Consider the following 21,683-nt stretch of genomic DNA (forward strand, 5'->3'; position numbering starts at 1 on the left):
CACCCTTTATTTATTTATTTTCCAGTAAAAATGGCCATTAAGTTCAATTATTCATTTTTCACCATCAGTTGGAGTGTTACATTCCCACATTAAAGCAAAAAAGCGCATATATATATATATATATATATATATATATCACTATAATTTAAATGTTTTTGCACTTAGTGTGTCCAGTTTTATTACAGTTTTTTTTTGGAGACTCTCCAGGAATATTTTTCCTCACCTTCACATTCTCAGTGTAAACTCTCTCTGGTGTGGTACCTTTACGTGTTTGTCTTCAGTACCTTTAGTCAGGCAACATAATTGTAACACAGTGTATTACAATTAAGTTTTTAATTTGGAGACTAATACCTTGTCTCCAGGTTTTTTACTGTGTGGTTCTGTTTTAAAGAATTAGGTTATAAAAAGGGTACAAGGGCGCCGTTTCCTCTGGAAAACACTTAAGATATACAGTTGGACCACTGTTATACTTTTGAGGGTACATTACATTGTTTGTATCATGATGTACGAAAAATGTACCAGCACAGTACCTTTATTTCTGACAGTGCAAAGTTCAGTCTTCAGAAAGTGGCTGGATTTTCTGCTTCTCACAATCCAAGTAATCACAAACACATTCAATGGTGAGTAGTTATGGCATTCTCAGTTCATTTTAACAAATCAGTTGTTTTCTGTGCATTTCAGTGATAAAATAGCCAATTCATTTTCATGGTGGGGGTGGCATTACTGTGAAATGAACCCACTCAATAACATCCAACCAATTCTCTATGACACAAGACAAAGTAAGTAAAAACCAATATCCAATACTACACATAGAGATTATGCTGCAAAAGAAAACTACATTTTTCCCTCATTAATGTAGGCTGTCTGATAGCTAACTAGCTAACAGACCAATAATATTCAGAAACAGGATTTAAGATCAAATACGTAATTTAGGAATTTAATTTAGGCACTGACCCTTTCAAGTGTTTGACTCATTTTCAGCTCCTGTTTTTCCAAAAATTTCCTTTGACCTTCCTCTTTCTTACACAAGTGGATGAATTTTTGTATCTAATCTTCTCAAAAAAAAAAACATCAGAAAAATAAATAACTTATGAAATAGTTATTTTGACTGGCAATTATTGGCTAAATGGTGGTCTCTGTACAGTACTATAGATTTAATCTAAATGTATTGAGAAAGGATTGCCTGCTATCGAGACCACAGGAAACCCAAAAAAGAGAGACTTAATTCATTTCAATTTTGCAGTACCACTTAGGATAAATGGAGTCTTTAAAATAATCAAGGATGTCTAATAGGCTTAATGACAAGCACCAGTTCCCTGTCAATCAAAGACACTCTGAAAGAACAGCACACTCAGCCTCACTCAGGAGAAATGAAGAGCTAGGTTACATGTACAGTCAAAGTCACAAGTTTACATTCACTTAGTTTAAAGTCATTCAAAACTCATATTTATCCCCTCCACAGATTCCAAATCAACAAACAATAGTTTTAACAAGTTGTTTAGGATCTACTTTGTACATATATCAAGCATTTCTTCCAACAAATATTTAGAAACGGATTATTTCACTTATAATTCACGTCAAAATTCCAGTGGGTCAGAAGTTTACATACACTGTGCCTTGAAGTAGCTTGGATAATTCCAGAAAATGATATCATGGCTTTAGAAGCTTCTGAAAGGCTAATTGAAATCATTTGGGTTAATTGGAGGTGGACCTGTGGCAGTATTTAAAGGCCTACTTTCAAGACCTACTTGCATCTTTGACTGACATCATGGTAGAATCAAAAGAAATCAGAAAAAGAATTGTGAACCTCCACAAGTCTGGTACATGTTTTGTAGCAATTTCCATACACATGAAGGTACCACATTCAGCTCTTCAATGAAATGAAAAAATACAAGTTTAAACACAATAGGACAGTGCAGTCATCACTCAGGATGGAGACATGTTCTGTCTCCTAGAGATGAAGGTACTTTGGTGTGAAAAACACAAATCAATCCAAGAACAACAGCAAACAAACTTGTAAAGATGCTGGAGGAAACATGTACACAAGTAAAGCCTCAACAGTAAAATGTGTCTTATATTGACATGACCTGAAAGGCTGCTCAGCAAGCAAGAAGCCACAACCGCCATAAAACAGGTTAGAGCTGCACATGGACACAATAATCTTGCTTTTTGGAGAAATGTCCTCTGATCTGATGAAGCAAAAAATAAAACTGTTTGACCATAATGACTATTGATATGCACGGATGAAAGCCAAAGCCAAAGAACACCATCCTAACTGTGAAGCATGAGGGTGGCAGCATCATGTTGTTTGGAGGATTTGCTGCAAGAGCGACTGGTGCACAAAATAGATGGCATGGAAGAAAAGTTATGTGGACATATTGAAGCAACATCTCAAAACTTTCAGCCAGGAAGTTAAAGCTTGGCTTCAAATAGATCTTCCAAATGGACACTAACCCCAAGCGTACTTCCAAAGCTGTGGCAAAATGGCTCAAGTGCAACAAAGTGAAGGTAATAGAGTGGCCATCAAAAAGCCATCACAAAGTCCTGCCAAAAATGTTTTGTACTTTCAACAAATTATTCCAAGTTGAAACTTCCATTAATAAGCTTAAAATGATAAGTAATGGATGTTATGGATAGTTGCCTTCACATTTGTGAATAACTCCATTGTGACTGTGAAGTTTTTGTCATATCAAATTTGTAATTTGCTGTTCAGTGATAACATGACTGGGGGTTATTTGCAACCAGTATTTTATTTCAGACTGAAAAGATTTTTTTCATTATGTAAACCATTCTGCCATGTGTTACTATGGATCTAAAATGTCTATTTGACGTTGTGTTTGTGTATATGTCATATATAGTGTGATGGGGTGTTACACTCCTTTTGAGAAACAGTCAAAAATATCATGCATATTGTCACAGTTTGCTCTCACTGGTTGTCACCCTTTCCTGCCTATTCCTGTTTTAATAGACATAGATTTGTCCTCACATGCCTTGTCTGCCTGTGGTTTTAATGCAAGTGCTAATAAGCGCACACTCGTATTCCCTCACCTGACTTCCCATCATTATACACATTTTCTGGTACTCATTCACTGCACTATTTGTTCTCAAGTGTGCAATCTATATTCTTTCTGTGCAATATTATATAACTCTATAACTTATCCAAGGAATGTGCAATAACTAACTGCTACCTCACTTGTCTATTGTCTAGTTTTATAGTCCTTTTTCTTCATATTTAAAATTTTTATACTACTATTCTTAAATCTGCACTTTATGTATTTTAGCCTTATGTTTAATTATTTTGTGTGTAAAGTGCAGTTGGATTGCTGCTCAATTTCATTGTACACTGTACAATGACGATAAAGGAATTTTATCTTATCTCATTTTATCTTACCTTATTTCCACACAATGAAAATGAGCAAATGCATTTAATGATATATCAGCTAACTGATAGTGTAGTGCTTAACACCTCTGCCTTCTACACTGTAGACTGGGGTTCAATCCCCCACCAAGGCAGCACCCTACACTATACCAATGAGAGTCCTTGGGCAAGACTCCTAACACCACCTTGGCCTGCCTGTGTAAAATGACCAAATTGTAAGTCGCTCTGGATAAGAGCGTCAGCCAAATGCCATAAATGTAAATCAGCTTAAACAAATGAGTAATCTTTTTATTTCTTCACTGTTTTTTATATGTGACATTTTTTGTGAAGATCATGGTCACAAAAATGTCAATAAAGCATAGTTTGACTAGAAGTTCATAAGTAATAAATAAATAACTGTTGGGTGTAAAAGTTAATATAAGTTTTTGTTGGTGGGACTAATCAGTTTCTCAAAGCAAAATGTCTCGATGCATTTTTTAGGAACAACTGAATAATGTGAGTATAATTTATTTTGTATTTTTTTATAGCGTCAATCATTTTGAAGTTGACTATGACAATATATTTAATATACCCATATATATATATATATATATATATATATATATATATATATATATAAGCAGTATACACCAAAATCAGTATCAGACTTCACAGTTATTTGGTTCTTTAAATGTAGGTACTTTAAGCTCAGAGAAAATCAACAGGCAATTGTCCAAATATAGACAAACTATGTGTCAGTCTATGAAAAAACATTACTTGAACATGAATCATGCCCTGTTTTGATGAATCATCACACCTGAACTCTGAGTGAGTGTGCAGTGGCATAATCAGTGGGGGGGTGTAATGACACTGTGGCCTATGTCGCGACAACCCTGAACTATTTATTGGGACCCTGATGTCTATTTTCCTTCCTCTTTTTCATAACGAAGCTCATTAATGGCTTTCAAACACAACCTTCCCACCTGTGACATTACATGTTTATTATTCATGCATAATTCTGAAATCCTGAACAGGGAGTCTAATGTAAACATGTGATCTAGTGGGCGGAGTGGAGGGCCTTGTTTGTGACATAACAATAATGAGGAAACATCATTTTTTATTCAGTGATAATTCACTTTTATATGGCATTCCTCCTTTTTGTTTGCATGGTTTTTGTTGTGCACTGGGACTCATCAGATCTTATTTACTGCTGTATGCAAATGTTTGGGCGCCCCTGGTCAAATTCATATAAGCATGGCATGGCATTGTTTGGCTGTTGGTTTGGTTCGTTTTAGGCTGTGTTCTAAATGTCTCCCTTTTTGACTTGATCATGATTATAGATCAAACCCTCGTTCTTCTTCGTGAGGGCACTTTTGATTATTTTATTACCCCGCTGAAAAAGGACCATTATAAATCATTAGGATCAAGGCCTAATGGGTTTTGCTTTTAATGAGAACTGGCTTAAAGTTTTCCAATAGAGAGCACTAGTTTCATGCAGAAGACCCTTAGATCCCATCAGGAAACCATTCAATTCATTTAGAATCAGTCAGCTGTTACAAGCTTCATTATATATCAACACATTCAGTTATATCAACACATTTAAAACCACCAGGAGCCAAAACACTCATGGTTTCTGGAAGTTGCAATGCTGAATTACTGAAGTCTTCGTTCTCTGCTCCAGACAGCTTTAGCCACTCAGACTGTCACGGCTGTCTGACTGTGAGTGAACTGGTGTATCTTTCTACAGGTTGTCTGACAACGACACCCTTCAAACGGAACGTAGAAGAGACGTCCAGGCTGTTTAGCTGAGCGGAGCGATCTAATAAAGCCCGCACCGCGTTTGTGTTTGAAGAACGCAGAGCCTCTGTGGCTCGAGGCAGTATCACCCGGTTCGAGAGGAGGGGTGAGACGGGGACGGCCAGGACCTCTGATGTCATGTTTGGGAGGAAAGAAGGAGGTGGAGGATGAAGAGAAGGAGGAGGACGGAGAAGAGAAAGAGGGGGAGGGGGATATTGGCGCGCTCTACAGACTCGAGGCTCCGTCCAGTCCCGCTCGCGCTCACACACCACAGAGGCAGAAGCGAAGTTTCCCGCGCGATCAACGGCGTCTGTTGCTACAGCAACCAGGTAGAGTAAACATCACATTTATAAGACCGTCGTGAAACAGAAACACGATTTGTTAGAGAAAATGACTGAAATGTTGTGTGTAAGGTTTTTTGGAAGGAACTGAAGTGACGGAGCAGCTGTGAAGGGATGAAGCGGAGTGTTGAACTTTAATGTAAAGCTTAGCTCCTGTTTCAGCGACGAAGAAATAACTCGGTTTTCAGAACCAGTTAAAACCTGTGAGGTTTAATTCAACACTGTGGCAGATCCCCTTTCTGACATTGAATACTGATTATCAATGCTGGAAGGGTTTCAATATTGTATGGGTTTAATTTAACACCAGAGAGGTTGATGCAACACTGCAAGTGTCAGTACAACACTGTCGGAGTTAATTAAACACTAGAAAGATTAAAACAGCGGGGTAGACGTCACTTCAGTGCTTTACAGGGTTTAAATGGACTGGTGGTCAGTTCAGCAGGGGGACATTTAACACCTAACATCTAGGTGTTAATGCAACAATGTATTTACACTATTTCAGTTAATTCAACACTATACAGCTTATGCAACGCCACAGAGGCTTTAATTTGTATCAAGTTTAAATGGACACTGTAGGGGTCACTTCAACACATTATGGCTACATTTAATGCTGTAGGGGTTAATACAACACATTATGACTACATTTAATGCTGTAGGGGTTAATACAACACATTATGACTACATTTAATGCTGTAGGGGTTAATACAACACATTATGGCTACATTTAATGCTGTAGGGGTTAATACAACACATTATGACTACATTTAATGCTGTAGGGGTTAATACAACACATTATGGCTACATTTAATGCTGTAGGGGTTAATACAGCACATTATGACTACATTTAATGCTGTAGGGGTTAATACAACACATTATGACTACATTTAATGCTGTAGGGGTTAATACAACACATTATGGCTACATTTAATGCTGTAGGGGTTAATACAGCACATTATGACTACATTTAATGCTGTAGGGGTTAATACAGCACATTATGACTACATTTAATGCTGTAGGGGTTAATACAACACATTATGGCTACGTTTAATGCTGTAGGGGTTAATACAGCACATTATGACTACATTTAATGCTGTAGGGGTTAATACAACACATTATGACTACATTTAATGCTGTAGGGGTTAATACAACACATTATGGCTACATTTAATGCTGTAGGGGTTAATACAACACATTATGACTACATTTAATGCTGTAGGGGTTAATACAACACATTATGACTACATTTAATGCTGTAGGGGTTAATACAACACATTATGACTACAGTAAATGCTGTAGGGGTTAATACAGCACATTATGACTACAGTAAATGCTGTAGGGGTTAATACAACACATTATGACTACATTTAATGCTGTAGGGGTTAATACAACACATTATGACTACATTTAATGCTGTAGGGGTTAATACAACACATTATGGTTACAGTAAATGCTGTAGGGCTCAATACAACACATTATGACTACATTTAATGCTGTAGGGGTTAATACAACACATTATGACTACATTTAATGCTGTAGGGGTTAATACAACACATTATGACTACATTTAATGCTGTAGGGGTCAATACAACACATTATGACTACATTTAATGCTGTAGGGGTCAATACAACACAATATGACTACATTTAATGCTGTAGGGGTCAATACAACACATTATGACTACATTTAATGCTGTAGGGGTTAATACAACACTTTATGACTACATTTAATGCTGTAGGGGTTAATACAACACATTATGACTACATTTAATGCTGTAGGGGTTAATACAACACATTATGACTACATGTAATGCTGTAGGGGTTAATACAACACATTATGACTACATTTAATGCTGTAGGGGTTAATACAAACATTATGGTTACAGTAAATGCTGTAGGGGTCAATACAACACATTATGACTACATTTAATGCTGTAGGGGTTAATATAACACTTTATGACTACATTTAATGCTGTAGGGGTTAATACAACACTTTATGACTACATTTAATGCTGTAGGGGTTAATACAACACTTTATGACTACATTTAATGCTGTAGGGGTTAATACAACACATTATGACTACATTTAATGCTGTAGGGGTTAATACAGCACATTATGACTACATTTAATGCTGTAGGGGTTAATACAACACATTATGACTACATTTAATGCTGTAGGGGTTAATACAACACATTATGACTACATTTAATGCTGTAGGGGTTAATACAACACTTTATGACTACATTTAATGCTGTAGGGGTTAATACAGCACATTATGACTACATTTAATGCTGTAGGGGTTAATACAACACATTATGACTACATTTAATGCTGTAGGGGTTAATACAACACATTATGGCTACATTTAATGCTGTAGGGGTTAATACAACACATTATGACTACATTTAATGCTGTAGGGGTTAATACAGCACATTATGACTACATTTAATGCTGTAGGGGTTAATACAACACATTATGACTACATTTAATGCTGTAGGGGTTAATACAGCACATTATGACTACAGTAAATGCTGTAGGGGTTAATAGAACACATTATGACTACATTTAATGCTGTAGGGGTTAATACAGCACATTATGACTACAGTAAATGCTGTAGGGGTTAATAGAACACATTATGACTACATTTAATGCTGTAGGGGTTAATACAACACATTATGGCTACAGTAAATGCTGTAGGGGTTAATACAACACATTATGGCTACATTTAATGCTGTAGGGGTTAATACAACACATTATGGCTACAGTAAATGCTGTAGGGGTTAATAGAACACATTATGACTACATTTAATGCTGTAGGGGTTAATACAACACATTATGGCTACAGTAAATGCTGTAGGGGTTAATACAACACATTATGGCTACATTTAATGCTGTAGGGGTTAATACAACACATTATGACTACATGTAATGCTGTAGGGGTTAATACAACACATTATGGCTACATTTAATGCTGTAGGGGTTAATACAACACATTATGACTACATTTAATGCTGTAGGGGTTAATACAACACATTATGGCTACAGTAAATGCTGTAGGGGTTAATACAACACATTATGACTACATTTAATGCTGTAGGGGTTAATAGAACACATTATGACTACATGTAATGCTGTAGGGGTTAATACAACACATTATGGCTACATTTAATGCTGTAGGGGTTAATACAACACATTATGGCTACAGTAAATGCTGTAGGGGTTAATAGAACACATTATGACTACATTTAATGCTGTAGGGGTTAATACAACACATTATGGCTACAGTAAATGCTGTAGGGGTTAATACAACACATTATGGCTACATTTAATGCTGTAGGGGTTAATACAACACATTATGACTACATTTAATGCTGTAGGGGTTAATACAACACATTATGGCTACATTTAATGCTGTAGGGGTTAATACAACACATTATGACTACATTTAATGCTGTAGGGGTTAATACAACACATTATGACTACATTTAATGCTGTAGGGGTTAATACAACACATTATGACTACATTTAATGCTGTAGGGGTTAATACAGCACATTATGGCTACAGTAAATGCTGTAGGGGTTAATAGAACACTGACAGAGTTAAAGGAACACTGTAGGTTTTTATAAAACCCTGTCAGTGGTAAAGTAACAATCTGCCATTCTTTTGCTGTGTAACTCTAGTTAAATGTATCCAAATTAAATTTTTTCTTTACTGATTCTCCCCAGGTGCTACGCTGGTTTCTTGAAGCCACCTCCATCATCATTTTAGTTAATCTTCTCACGCCACCTGGATTCAAACATGGATTCAAACCTGGTGGAAATACTTAAGGGAGACAAGTGCCTTCCCCCAAATGACTGTGAGTTTAACTCTTCCCTGTCTGGAGACCCTGAGCCCCGGAACATGACCCCCAGCCCTGGATGGACCCCAGAGCCGGAGCCCCTGTCCCCCCTCAGTCCGGCTATCACAGCCGTCTACTCGGTGGTGTTTGTGGTGGGACTGGTGGGAAACTGTCTTGTCATGTTCGTCATTATCAGGTATGGTGCACTTGTTTACTTCACCGACTGCTGAACACTGGACAAAATAATATGGTCATTTCAACATAAATCTTATAAAAATTTCATATGTGGCATCTGATATCACACATGAGATTTTTATCAGTCTCATCAGATTGTCTTTTCCAGACAGCTGTTGCAGTTGAATTTTTGCATGAAGGCCCCATAGCTAGTGCAGCGTTGTTTTTTATTCACTTGTCTAGTTCTGGAAGAAATGTTAATTGTTTCATGCATTTAGGCTGTAGAAATGTAGCTTCAACAGTAGCAAATACATGAAATCGCCTAAAATCTAAGATGTAGGCTATAAGTCCTGGTATCTGTACTATCTGTACTGTTTTTAATATCTCATTTGTATTTGTGTAGAAATGGATTCTGTGTAAGCCTGTTGCAAGTGGCATAAGAGACTTTATTTATGTATGTATGCATGCATGTCAGTTATTTATTGTGATTACTGCAGTTGGTGACATTGCCTAAAATATGCTAGGCATGCTTTTCTTAGCATTATTTTCTTTTTTTTTTCATATTGGCAGCCTGTGTTTGGACAGAAACCAGTTGTGAGTGAATATGTGTGTGTGTGTGTGTGTGTGTGTGTGTGTGTGTGTGTGTGTGTGTGTGTGTGTGTGTGTGTGTGTGTGTGCGTGATTTAAAGTGATAGTTCCCTTCTCTAATTCAGTGAATGCTGATGCAGGACTTTTTAATAGCACAGCTGTAGAAGCCTCCAGCCAGAGCTCTATTTATGAGTCAGCTGTGAGATAAATCAAAACTTAGATTTGGTGAAAGACCCAGAGAAAGAAAAAAGTTCAAGAGAGAAAATCTCTGGTCTTCCTCTGAGACACACAGGTATTACTCAGTGGTGATCCTTCATAGATCCTATCAATATAAACCTGTCAATACGAAAACGTCAAATCATCTGCCAAGCCTCTGCTGATTTGTCTCTGTGGGGCAGATGAGTTTTTGCTGTGCCTCTTCATCTTAAAGACTGATCCTTATTTTTGAGTGCAACTTGACAAAGACTAAATTGATGTTGTATCCCATAGCTGCTTTTTTACTCCTGCACTAAATCACAAAGTTTAATAAGTTACAGCATCAGCACTCAATTATTTGATTAAGTTTTATTGCAAATGTGAATTTCAAAGGTTAGAGATGAAATTACATCCTCTCCTATACAATCGACAAAGCATACGTAAGCTGTAGAGGTAGAATCTTCCTGTTAAACAGTCAACATAACTCAATTCCAGGATAACACTGCAGTAGCTGTTATTATTTCTGTGTATTTCTGTGAGGTGATATTAGCCACAACCTACTGGATGGAACATTTGTAGACCTTTTCTGGCCTTCTTCCAGTATGCTGGCACTCAAGTGACCAATTCATATTTCAATGTTTTATATAACCTATTTACATAGTATTTTCTACAATATATGTGTAAAGGCTTCCAGGTGCTTTACTAAATTACTAAATTTAGTAAATTTACTTACTTAATGGTTACTTTAACCATTGAGCACCTTGGTAATGAGCTTGAGTGCATTTTCTGATCCAGAACTAATAATCTCATATCAGTACATGACCTTATTAATGCCCTTGTGGCCAAATGCAATAAGGTCCTCATGGCAATGTTCCAGAATCTAGCCTTTCTAGAAGAGTAGAGATCAAGCAGCAAAGAGAGGACAAAGTCCTTATCAATATTATTGATTCCAGAAGAAATTTGGGGTAAAGATGTGTTTATAAATATTTGGAGAAATAGTGTACGTATAGTAGTTAGAATACCTGGCTAATGATTGTGATCTGCATTGTGATCTGCATATAGTCTTGAGCTGGATGTTAGTGCACCACCTGCTCATGAGAGTGGAAATGTAGAGCCCACTACTGCTAATGAGCATTAGCTAAACATGTTATGTATTCGTCCTATGGTTAGTGTACCCAGTGCATTTGTAACAGGGTACATGAACACATTTGTGGTTTTGACTACGAAAAAGGCTCTTCAGAACCAGTGTTCAGCACACATACACACTGTCTAAGCATCCCATCTTAGACCCATCTTCAATGCTCTAACTAAGGGAAAGTGGTTGTTCCCCAAAATCTTGCAGTACATGGCCCCGGTCATCATCTCCTTAATACAGTGCAGTCGTCCTGTCCCATGTGCAGAAAAACACCCCCAAAGCATGATGCTTCCACCCCCATGCTTCACAGTAGGGATGGTGTTTTTGGGATGGTACTCCTCATTCTTCGTCGCCCAAACACGGCGAGTGGAATTAAGACCAAAAAGTTCTATTTTGGTCTCATCTGACCCCAGAACTTTCTCCCAACTTTCTCCCCTGCATCATCCAAACGGTCATGGGCAAACGTAAGACGGGCCTGGACGTGTGCCGATTTAAGCAGGGGAACCTTCCTTGCCATGCATGACTTTAAACTATGACGTCTTAGTGTATTACCCACAGTAACCTTGGAAACAGTGGTGCCAGCTCTCTTCAGGTCGTTGACCAGCTCCTCCCGTGTAGTTCTGGGCTGATTCCTCACCTTTCTTAGGATCATTGATATGCCAGAGGTGAGATCTTGCATGGAGCCCCAGTCCGAGGGAGATTGACAGTCATGTTTAGCTTCTTCCATTTTCTAATAATTGCTCCAACAGTTGATCTTTTTTCACCAAGCTGCTTGGCAATTGCCCCGTAGCCCTTTCCAGCCTTGTGGAGGTCTACAATTTTGTCTCTGGTGTCTTTGGACAGCTCTTTGGTCTTAACCATGTTAGTAGTTGGAGTCTTACTGGTTGTGTGGGGTGGACAGGTGTCTTTATGCAGCTAACGACCTCAAACAGGTGCTTCTAATTTAGAATAATAAGTGGAGCGGAGGTGGACTTTTTAGAGGCGGACTAACAGGTCTTTGAGGGCCAGAATTTTTGCTGATTGGCAGGTGTTCAAATACTTATTTACAGCAGTAACACACAAATAAATTATCTAAAAATCATACATTGTGATTTCCGGATTTCTTTTTTTAGATTATGTCTCTCACAGTGGACATGCACCTAAGATGAAAATTTCAGACCCCTCCATGATTTCTAAGTGGGAGAAGAAAAGTCGCAGGCTGTTCAAACACTTATTTTCTTCACTGTAATTTTTGAATGAAGAATGTTTTTTCTTAAGGAATCTTTAAAGTATAGGATGTTTTGAAATCGTCTGGTTTCTTCTTTGACTACTGCCAAAACAGAGGGTTGTGAGGAACAGAACATCACTCAAACATGGGACATTTATTATGCTGTCCATTAAAACTAAAGGACTGAAGTCAGTGTTAGTCCTGGGGTGCTGTTCTGCCAATTTCCTGATTGAAGCTTTATTAGCATAGCCATGGTTACTGACAGCTAATTTTATTCTCAACCATATTGATTAGGCTATTACATCAGATTGGTGTTATTTTCTAGTAAGTTGTTGAAAAAGCTTTCCTTTTCATGCTTTTGTTGAAGTGATTTTTTATCACATTTTGTAATTGAAAATCAGAGTGTGTCTGCATCAAAGGATGGAATATTTCTCTTGTTTATTTTAGGCTTTTTTTCATAATGGGGAACGATTCATATCAGATCTGAATAATTTCTGGTAAATCTCAGTTTCAAAAATGATTATAATTATTTTTTTTTTTTGCCGGGAGTGTATTCACGTTTTCCCCTATGCTTGTTTAATAGTGCAGTTCTGTCTAGCCTGCCTTTGGTTCAATATTCAGTTTTCAGTCCTACACAGTATTAGCTAGTGGACCGATTATGTACATTGTATGACTCCTGCCAGGCCATCTATATATACTAAATATAAATCCTGTCTGTCTTTCCTTTGATATTAATTATGCTTTCACTTTTACTTATGTATATCTTTTTATAAGCATAAGCCTTTGGCAGCAATTTTGATGTGTTTTCTTAGCTTTTTTCTCCATGTAAGTGAGGAGACTGAATGAATGAGAGGGAGGAACTCATGAACAGATGCATCTGTCGCTCTGACTTCACACAGAAAGATCTAATCAAGCCCCCTGTCTCTCTCTTTCGCTCTCCTAATCGCTATGGTATACTTTTCACTGCGAGACTACAAATGAACCATTGTCATGTACTGCCACTGACTGTCTTTTTACAAAGGGGAAAAGACTAAAGCATCTGTGTGTGATGAAAAGATGGAAAGCCTGATGTAGAAAGAGATGGAGTGAGGGGATATGAAAGTTAAGTTGTATTAATGTCACAATGAGAGTATTTTGCATTTCAATGAGGTTAAAAACTAAAGAATAAAGTAAGCTGTGAGTGTTTACACATTTAAAAAGGTCTGAAATGAAACTGACTGATTATTTTTGGACAGTTATGTCTCATTTAATGTGACACTTGCAATGTGAAAATTTGCATTTTCTTGTGATATACTAAAAAGTGTTTTGTTTAGCTGCTGAATATATTATTGACTGTGTCCTTCTACAGTGTCCTCTGAACGTTGCAGCAGTATTCACTCCACAGAGTTTACAGTGACAGTGATATGATGCCTTGAATATCAAATGTTCCCTTCCTTCCTTTCCCCTCCTCAGATACACCAAAATGAAGACTGCAACCAACATCTACATCTTCAACCTGGCTTTAGCTGATGCTCTGGTTACCACCACAATGCCATTCCAAAGCACAGACTACCTGTTGAACACCTGGCCATTTGGTGAAATTGTTTGCAAAGTCTTCATTTCCATTGACTATTACAACATGTTTACCAGCATTTTCACATTAACCATGATGAGTGTGGATCGTTATGTGGCCGTGTGCCATCCTGTCAAGGCACTGGACTTCCGTACACCACTCATGGCTAAATGCATCAATGTGGGCATCTGGGTTTTGTCTTCAGCTGCAGGAGTGCCAGCCATGGTGCTAGGGGGCACACAGACCAATAATGGTGAGTTTTGATAGCACCAGAAGACCTCTGAGGTTGCGCATCATTTTGCATTCAGTGACATGTAAACACAGGTCTGGTGATGCTGAGCAATGCTATTCAATTGAGGCTGACCTATAGGTCATTTCAGCAGAACTTGGCAGTTAATACTTTCCTCTGTGCATGCTGAGCAGTTCGTGCTGTGGTGCTGTGTGGGCAGTAATTTGACAAAGATGTGGTCTTTCAGCTGGCTTAACATCATTTAGAGGAAACGTGTCAGCTCTGACCCTTTCAGATCTAAAAGTGGAGACTTTATATTGACCCTGTCTTAGAGCAGACTTTTACGTCAGCCTGCCCTCTTTCCTTTCATTCATCTCACATCAATTTTCTTTCTCTGCTCTATTCTTTTTTTTTAATCCATATCTCTTCCTCCTTCCTACTGCCACTTAGGAAACCTGAATAACTAGAGCAGGTGTCTGAAGAACTTCCTTCTTGTATAGAATTGGTCATAAATACACTGTCAGAGATTTTTTAAAGGATTTTTAGTAAAGTGTGATGAAGGAGTTGGTAGGGTATCCCATTAAATGACCTCTTGATTTGGGGCCTGCTAACGCTTTTCTTTTTTTATTTTGCAGGCACCACAGAATGTGCGCTGCAGTTTCCTGACCCATATGAATACTGGGACACCTTGATGAAAATCTGCGTCTTTGTCTTTGCGTTCATTGTCCCCGTCCTCATCATTAGCGTCTGTTACTCCCTCATGCTGCTGAGGCTCCGCAGTGTCCGCTTACTCTCCGGTTCTCGCGAGAAAGACCGCAACCTTCGCCGAATCACCCGCTTGGTCTTGGTGGTTGTGGCAGCTTTCATCATCTGCTGGACTCCCATTCATATCTTTATTCTGCTCAAAGCCATAGTGGCAATTCCTGAGACCACAACAGTGATGGCTGCATACTTTCTGTGCGTTGCTCTTGGATACACCAACAGCAGCCTCAATCCTATCCTCTATGCCTTTCTGGATGAGAATTTCAAGCGATGCTTTAAGGACTTCTGTCTGCCGGCAAGGGGAAAGGCGGATAGAGGGCTGGGAGGTAGCAGAGGAGGGAGAATTGCAGGCAGACAGCTCCCTCAGGCTGAAGAGAGCCCCCCGCGGACTGCAAAGCCGGCATGACTAGGCATGGAACTGTCCTCCATTACCCAGACAGGAAAGGAGGACTCAAACACACTTGGCCTGACCCAGGTGTCATCAACCCTCTGATCATGAAGACTACTGTCAATATTGGAGTGACTGGCTGAGAGCAGGGAGCACTGTGACAGACATGCCATGACGTTACACCAGGAAAAGTGTGATGGTGTTAGAGCCAACTGGAGGCTGTTGGGAATTCTACCTGTGGCTGTGAAAATTGTTTTTGCTTTTTGATTAACATATTGGATAAAACAGATTTGCTGTCACTGTCACATTACAGCCTAGTAACTCCTTTTTTTTACTTGTTGTAAAACACCTTGTGTACATTGTGCAAACATTTCTTGGCGAATGGACATTGTATCTCATTTCAGAAATACAAGGTGCTCCTAGGACAATAACAATGTAAAATTTCTGACCTCACAACAACTGATTATTATCTTTTAGGAAACAATTAAGTGAATCATGGTACCTCAAATTTCACCATGATTTGATATAGTTAACTTGGTTGATAGAGAATAGTTTTAATCAAGTGCACAGAGTGTCAACGATGCAAAGCACCAGTTTTATTAAGCACCAAAAGCTAGTTGTAGCACACCCTTGTGGATAGTCTTCAGCCTGCTAAACGTGAGTGACTTACTGCAACAAAGCTCATATCTGTGAGGTGCTTTGTAATTAATAATACACTGAATACACAAATATGACTGGAGGGACTATTTACACAGTGTTGGAAAATAGACAATAAAAACAGCACACCAACATTTTCCATTTTGACATTTGAAAATGGCTTGAGAATTTTATTTTTGCCAAAAAGTGTGCAAAGACTTTAAAACAATCAATTATAATCAATTTGACTATTCTAAAATTGATACAATTAAATTGCCACCTTCAGATGCATTTTTACATCCTTAATTTCTTTTGCCCTTACTTGTTTCTAGAGGCATGTAATTGCATCAGTCTTGCTCATGAGTTACCTCAGAGAAAAAGTTGATCCGGCTTTGATTCAACTCTCTCCTCTTTACAACCCGGAAACTCATTTAAACATATATACATCCATTTCTTCATCCTGATCACCTATGGCACACAAAAATGTATACTCTTCATATGCATTGAATGTATACCTGTAAATATCACTCACATTGAAAAGGATGGATGAAGCTGATTGAACTGTGAAACTGTATTTCTCAGGGATTTTGGGTTCCATTTCTAGTTAAAATGGATGCCTCTCTCTTCTGTCTTTCTTTTACCAATAGAGGCTGTTATCACATGTTTCTGTTCGTATATTGTTATGTTTATTGATTTCCATGTACTGAGCATCATCTATTTTTAATCCGTCTTTGTGTGGACATTTGTTGGTAAGATCTTTGTATGTGCGTTTGTCTTTAGATCTGATGTAGCTGATCCTGCATTAGCAGTGTGATCATGCGGTTGAATGGCAGTCCTGCACTGTTCCTGTCTTTCTGTATTATATACAGATATAAGTGCACTTTAAAGGCCAGGATCCATGACCCCTCCAGCGTAGTTTTCACCATGCACATACAGAACATTTATTACTGCACATTTTCATGTAATTTACTTACACATTGGTTTATTGCTTTATTTATCACTATGAAATAGTAGTATATTCACAACAACAGAGCTCTAAACAATTATTTCTTAACATAAGCTACTCTGTAAATGTGTTTTTTTAGACAGTTCATAGGGCAGTAAGTCCCAGGTCATACAGTGAGGCATTTATTTATGTGCTTACATCCAATTAGCCTAAATTGTTTTGAAATTGGCCCATATAACCTCAATATGTCTTGGAATAACCTCAATATGTCTTGTTGTTTTCCATGATCTGGATCTTTAAAAAAAAAGAGATCCAGATCATGGAAAATGACAATCCCACCCCCAACTTACTTGCTAGCTTACTTACTTACTTACTTACTTACTTACTTACTTACTTACTTACTTACTTATTTACTTGGAATGAAACAGTTTGATGAAGTATGTAAGCATTGTTCCAAAATGCACTCCCCATTCCATAAAGACCTTGTTATGGAGACTAAAGAGCAAATGTTGAACTTAGTATTTTTGTGAAGTCATAAAAAAACATGTTTACAGCCTATAGCAGTTTAGCCACACCCATTCACAGCGAAGTTATAAGGAGTGTTTCACAATACAGGGAAGTCTATGAGATAGGATATGGGCTCTTTAACTTTACACATAAACATCTTACATTTATCTTAAATCTGTCTCATGCCTTTTGCTGGAGGGTCAAAAAGAGTAATGAGAAAGAAAGGTTAGTGTGTGCGTGTGTTTGAGTATAAGAGCACGTGCATGTGGAAGAGTGGGTACAAACAAGAAAGGAGCAAACCTGTGTCATCTCTTTGTTTATGTAAATCCTGACCTAAACGTTTTAAAATTTGGCAGAGGGCTTAATCTCAACATGCTGGAAATCCCCAGCTCGAACAACAAATATTACATAATGCCAGTGAGAGTGTGACGTCACTGAAATATATGATGTAAATTCATGTAGATAGAACTACAGAGTGCAAGCTGTAAGTAATTGGGCAATGACATCATGTGTTGTGTTCTGGCTCTGTACTCCAGCAGATTGGATTTGCAAACAAAGCCTAGGAGGTTTAAGCAAAGGATTCAGTATGAGTGCAGCTAAACCGCAGCTAAAGCTAACACTCTACACCTTTAACCTCACAGTCATGGTTTCATTTTAAATCCACAGCCATACAGAGACAAAACAACAACAATGGCATCACTGTTCATTTACTTACACACTCTGCTGTGTATTACTCTCGTCTGCATTCCTGTAAACAGCATCAACAGCACCAACAAATATTTATTGTACTCACTGCATGTAAATACTAATGTATTAGCAATGTTTCAGTATGTTTGTGTTTTGGGGTTTTTTAACTGTGAGAACTATACGCTTTTACTTTATTGTTCCGCATGAACATATGAATGTATTGTGTAATATTCAAAATCTATCTAAGACTAAATACGTGTCATTTACAGTGGATTTGTATTGCAGTTCCTGCTTATGATATGTGTAATTTAAATGACCTGAATGAGCCCTTGTACAGTATTATTAGGATTTGCATGTATTTGCTGCAGTTAGGCTGTTTATATTTATTGAGATTTATTTTTGTAGACTGCTCCAATTATGTCTGAATTATGTCTCGCATTTGGGTTTATGAAATGTCTCAAGATGTGAATGCTATAATAAATAAATAAACATACACACACACATCATCTAAACCGCTCATCCTTCTGGGTCACATGCTGGAGCCTATCCCAGCTGTCATTGGACGGAAGGCAAAACACACCCTGGACGGGTCGCCAGTCGCATGGCGCACAGACAGACAGACACATATGCCTAGAGGCAATTTAGCATGTCCAATTATAGGAAATCCACGCAGATACGGGGAGAACATGCAATCTCCACACAGTAAGGACCCTAGTCCGCACCCAGGAATCAAACCCAGGCCCTTCTTGCTGTGAGACAACAGCAAATAAATAAACGATACCGTAAAATAGTATAAATAAAAATTCATCTTGTCATCTTTAGTGCTGATGTAAATAGCAGATATTTTTATGCTCTGTTACTGCCCATAACAGTTTTTTCACAGGCCATCTCTTTTATCTAAAAAAAAGACAATTTATGATCAAATTAGTGTAAGAACAAGAATTAATATATTCTATATGTTAATAATGTTTTCTTTGGAATATTTATGTGAGTGTTTACTATATAGTTCAATGAAAAAAAATGAGGACAAGTGTGTGTGTGTGTGTGTGTGTGTGTGTGTGTGTGTGTGTGTGTGTGTGTGTGTGTGTGTGTTACAAAGAGAATTGGCTTTTTTCCAGTTACTGTTTAAATCTATGGCGTGCCTTCAGTTTCTGCTACTGGACATGTTAATGAAATAAAACAAAATTTAAATCTGCTGTTGCATGGAATCAGCAGCATTCTCACATTTGTCATTGTTGTAAGCAGAAGTGCATGAGTATGTGATTTAAAAGCTGAACAGCAAGATTCACATTGTCTCCTTGTGTAAATCATCTTCTGCCTGACTTAAAATAAATGTGAATAACCAAAGCAAGGATAATATGTCATGTTAGACTGAATGCCAATAAAGTTCTGTGTAAAACTCAGAGGCCATCCTTCATTTATTTATATTTCATTTATTATTTATCTCATTTCCAGTCAAAACAACCATTAATTATAAGTTATTATTTTTTCAGCGTCAGAAAAAAAAAAAAACAACAAGAAAAAAATACATGGACACCTCAACAACTAAATAGAATATCATTTTAAGCGTCTTTGCTTTTGATATAGCTTTCTGCCTTTTCAAGAAACGCTTTCAGTTTTTCAAAGAAACAGCTATACAGTTCAGTCTTAGAGGTTAGTTGCATTAAGTAATCTCAAACTCGTATATTAATACAGATAAGAAGTTATATTCAACAGAATATACCTTCATATCAATCCCTCTCCTCCCAGGATCCTGTTTTGCAAATTTTGCCTGGACCCCCAGAGGCAAGGCAATCTGGATGTGTCCTAAACTTGATACCTATTGGGGTGATATATTCAGATTCTATATGGAAGTATATGGTCTAAGGTTGTCTCCTGACCCTGAAATGGCTTTGTTTGGTTTTTCCATGGCATTTCAATATTTTGATAATTGTATACAATCTGCTATAACATATGGTGTGATAGTTGCTAAGAAGATCATTTTAAGGCTGTGGAAGTCGACTATCCCACCTACGTTTAAAATGTGGCTGACGGAAGTAGCAAATGTGTTGCACGTTGAGAGGATATGTGTTGTCTGGTAGTCTGGAAAAATGTATTAAAATATGGAACCCTTTTTTGGAGTACTTAGCCAATGTGCATAACCACTAGGTGTTTCACCGTAGCTGCTTTATTTACCTATTATTTAATCTATCTTATTTATTTCCACTGCTCAGTTGATTCTGTGGATGTTTGTGAGCCTACTGTTGTGCGTCCCTTGTTTTTATTTTATTTTATTATTTTTGTCTTTTTATCTTTAAAAATGCTGAATCATTGTTAATATTATGGAAGCATGTAATGTGAAAACCGTATAAATAAATATATATATAAAAAAGAAAATGTATTTCACAGTAACCATCTCTGGCAAGATTAATTTCTATAACAACATCCAATGAGGTATGGAAATCAGAATAACTTTGTTTAATATGTCTTTGAAACTTTTTACAATATAGCTAGAATTGATGTCACAATTGCTAAAAAAAATCGTAATGTTGAGGTCTGGGGTGATCAGTCCATTCTGAGAACACCAGCATCTTCTTTGTTTGATTTGCACATTTTATTCTTTTCCTCCTGTTTCTTTTTTCTCTGTAACAGCTTCTTGACAGCTACACATCCTTTTCTTCTTCCAGTTTTCTTCTCACCGCGGAAGGATGGACACAAACACCTGTGGATGTTTTCAGATCTGAAGTAAGAGTGGAGCTTGATTTTCTTCTCACTTTAAGTGCTGTTTATCTGATGGGGATAGTTTTGGTGCTCTAACAGGCCTTGTATGGTTATGATCAGTCCCATTCTCTCTACATCTTTATAACCATTTTTGGAACTTTTAACTTTTGTTTTTTGTTTTCACTTATGTTCTTTAGACTTTGTCCTTCTCTATGCAAGTGGATTATCTATCCTATCTAATATATCTAATTTTGCATGTAATGGCCATTTTAACCAGAAATTAAATCAGTCATAGGTGTTCTTTAGGTAGGTGTTCATAGGTAGACTTTTACACAGCACTAAACGCATCTTCCATAAAATATTTGAAAATCAGCTCTTTGATGTTTGTGTTTGCTAAGCAGCATGAAATAATGAACAAAGACTCTAAATATTCAGGCTTTCAGCTGGAAATGTAAAAGCCACAAAAGCTGGGGTTAAATAACAGGATATTGCCTAAACAATCAATCAATCAATCAATCAATCAAACAAATAAATAGAACCACAGCAATCAGTCAGCACCTCTTTGATCCAATCTCAAGAAACACAGCTGAACTCTGGGACGGCTGCTGTAAAGACACTTTGAATTCACAGTACAAAGTCACATA

At 37.5% G+C, this 21,683-nt stretch overlaps 1 protein-coding gene across 1 annotated transcript; it reads left to right on the top strand.

Annotated features, from left to right (window-relative positions):
• The first annotated feature begins 5,397 nt into the window (after positions 1-5,397).
• LOC108436134 (delta-type opioid receptor-like) lies at positions 5,398-19,742 on the top strand. The gene is made up of 4 exons (XM_017712421.2): positions 5,398-5,484; positions 9,221-9,529; positions 14,085-14,437; positions 15,049-19,742. Exons 2-4 carry the CDS (start codon positions 9,294-9,296, stop codon positions 15,579-15,581), a joined length of 1,122 nt encoding a protein of 373 aa, XP_017567910.1. The 5' UTR covers positions 5,398-5,484; positions 9,221-9,293; the 3' UTR covers positions 15,582-19,742.
• The last annotated feature ends 1,941 nt before the right edge of the window (positions 19,743-21,683 follow it).

This window comes from Pygocentrus nattereri, chromosome 2, assembly GCF_015220715.1.
Source record: "Pygocentrus nattereri isolate fPygNat1 chromosome 2, fPygNat1.pri, whole genome shotgun sequence".
Taxonomy (NCBI): Eukaryota; Metazoa; Chordata; class Actinopteri; order Characiformes; family Serrasalmidae; genus Pygocentrus; species Pygocentrus nattereri.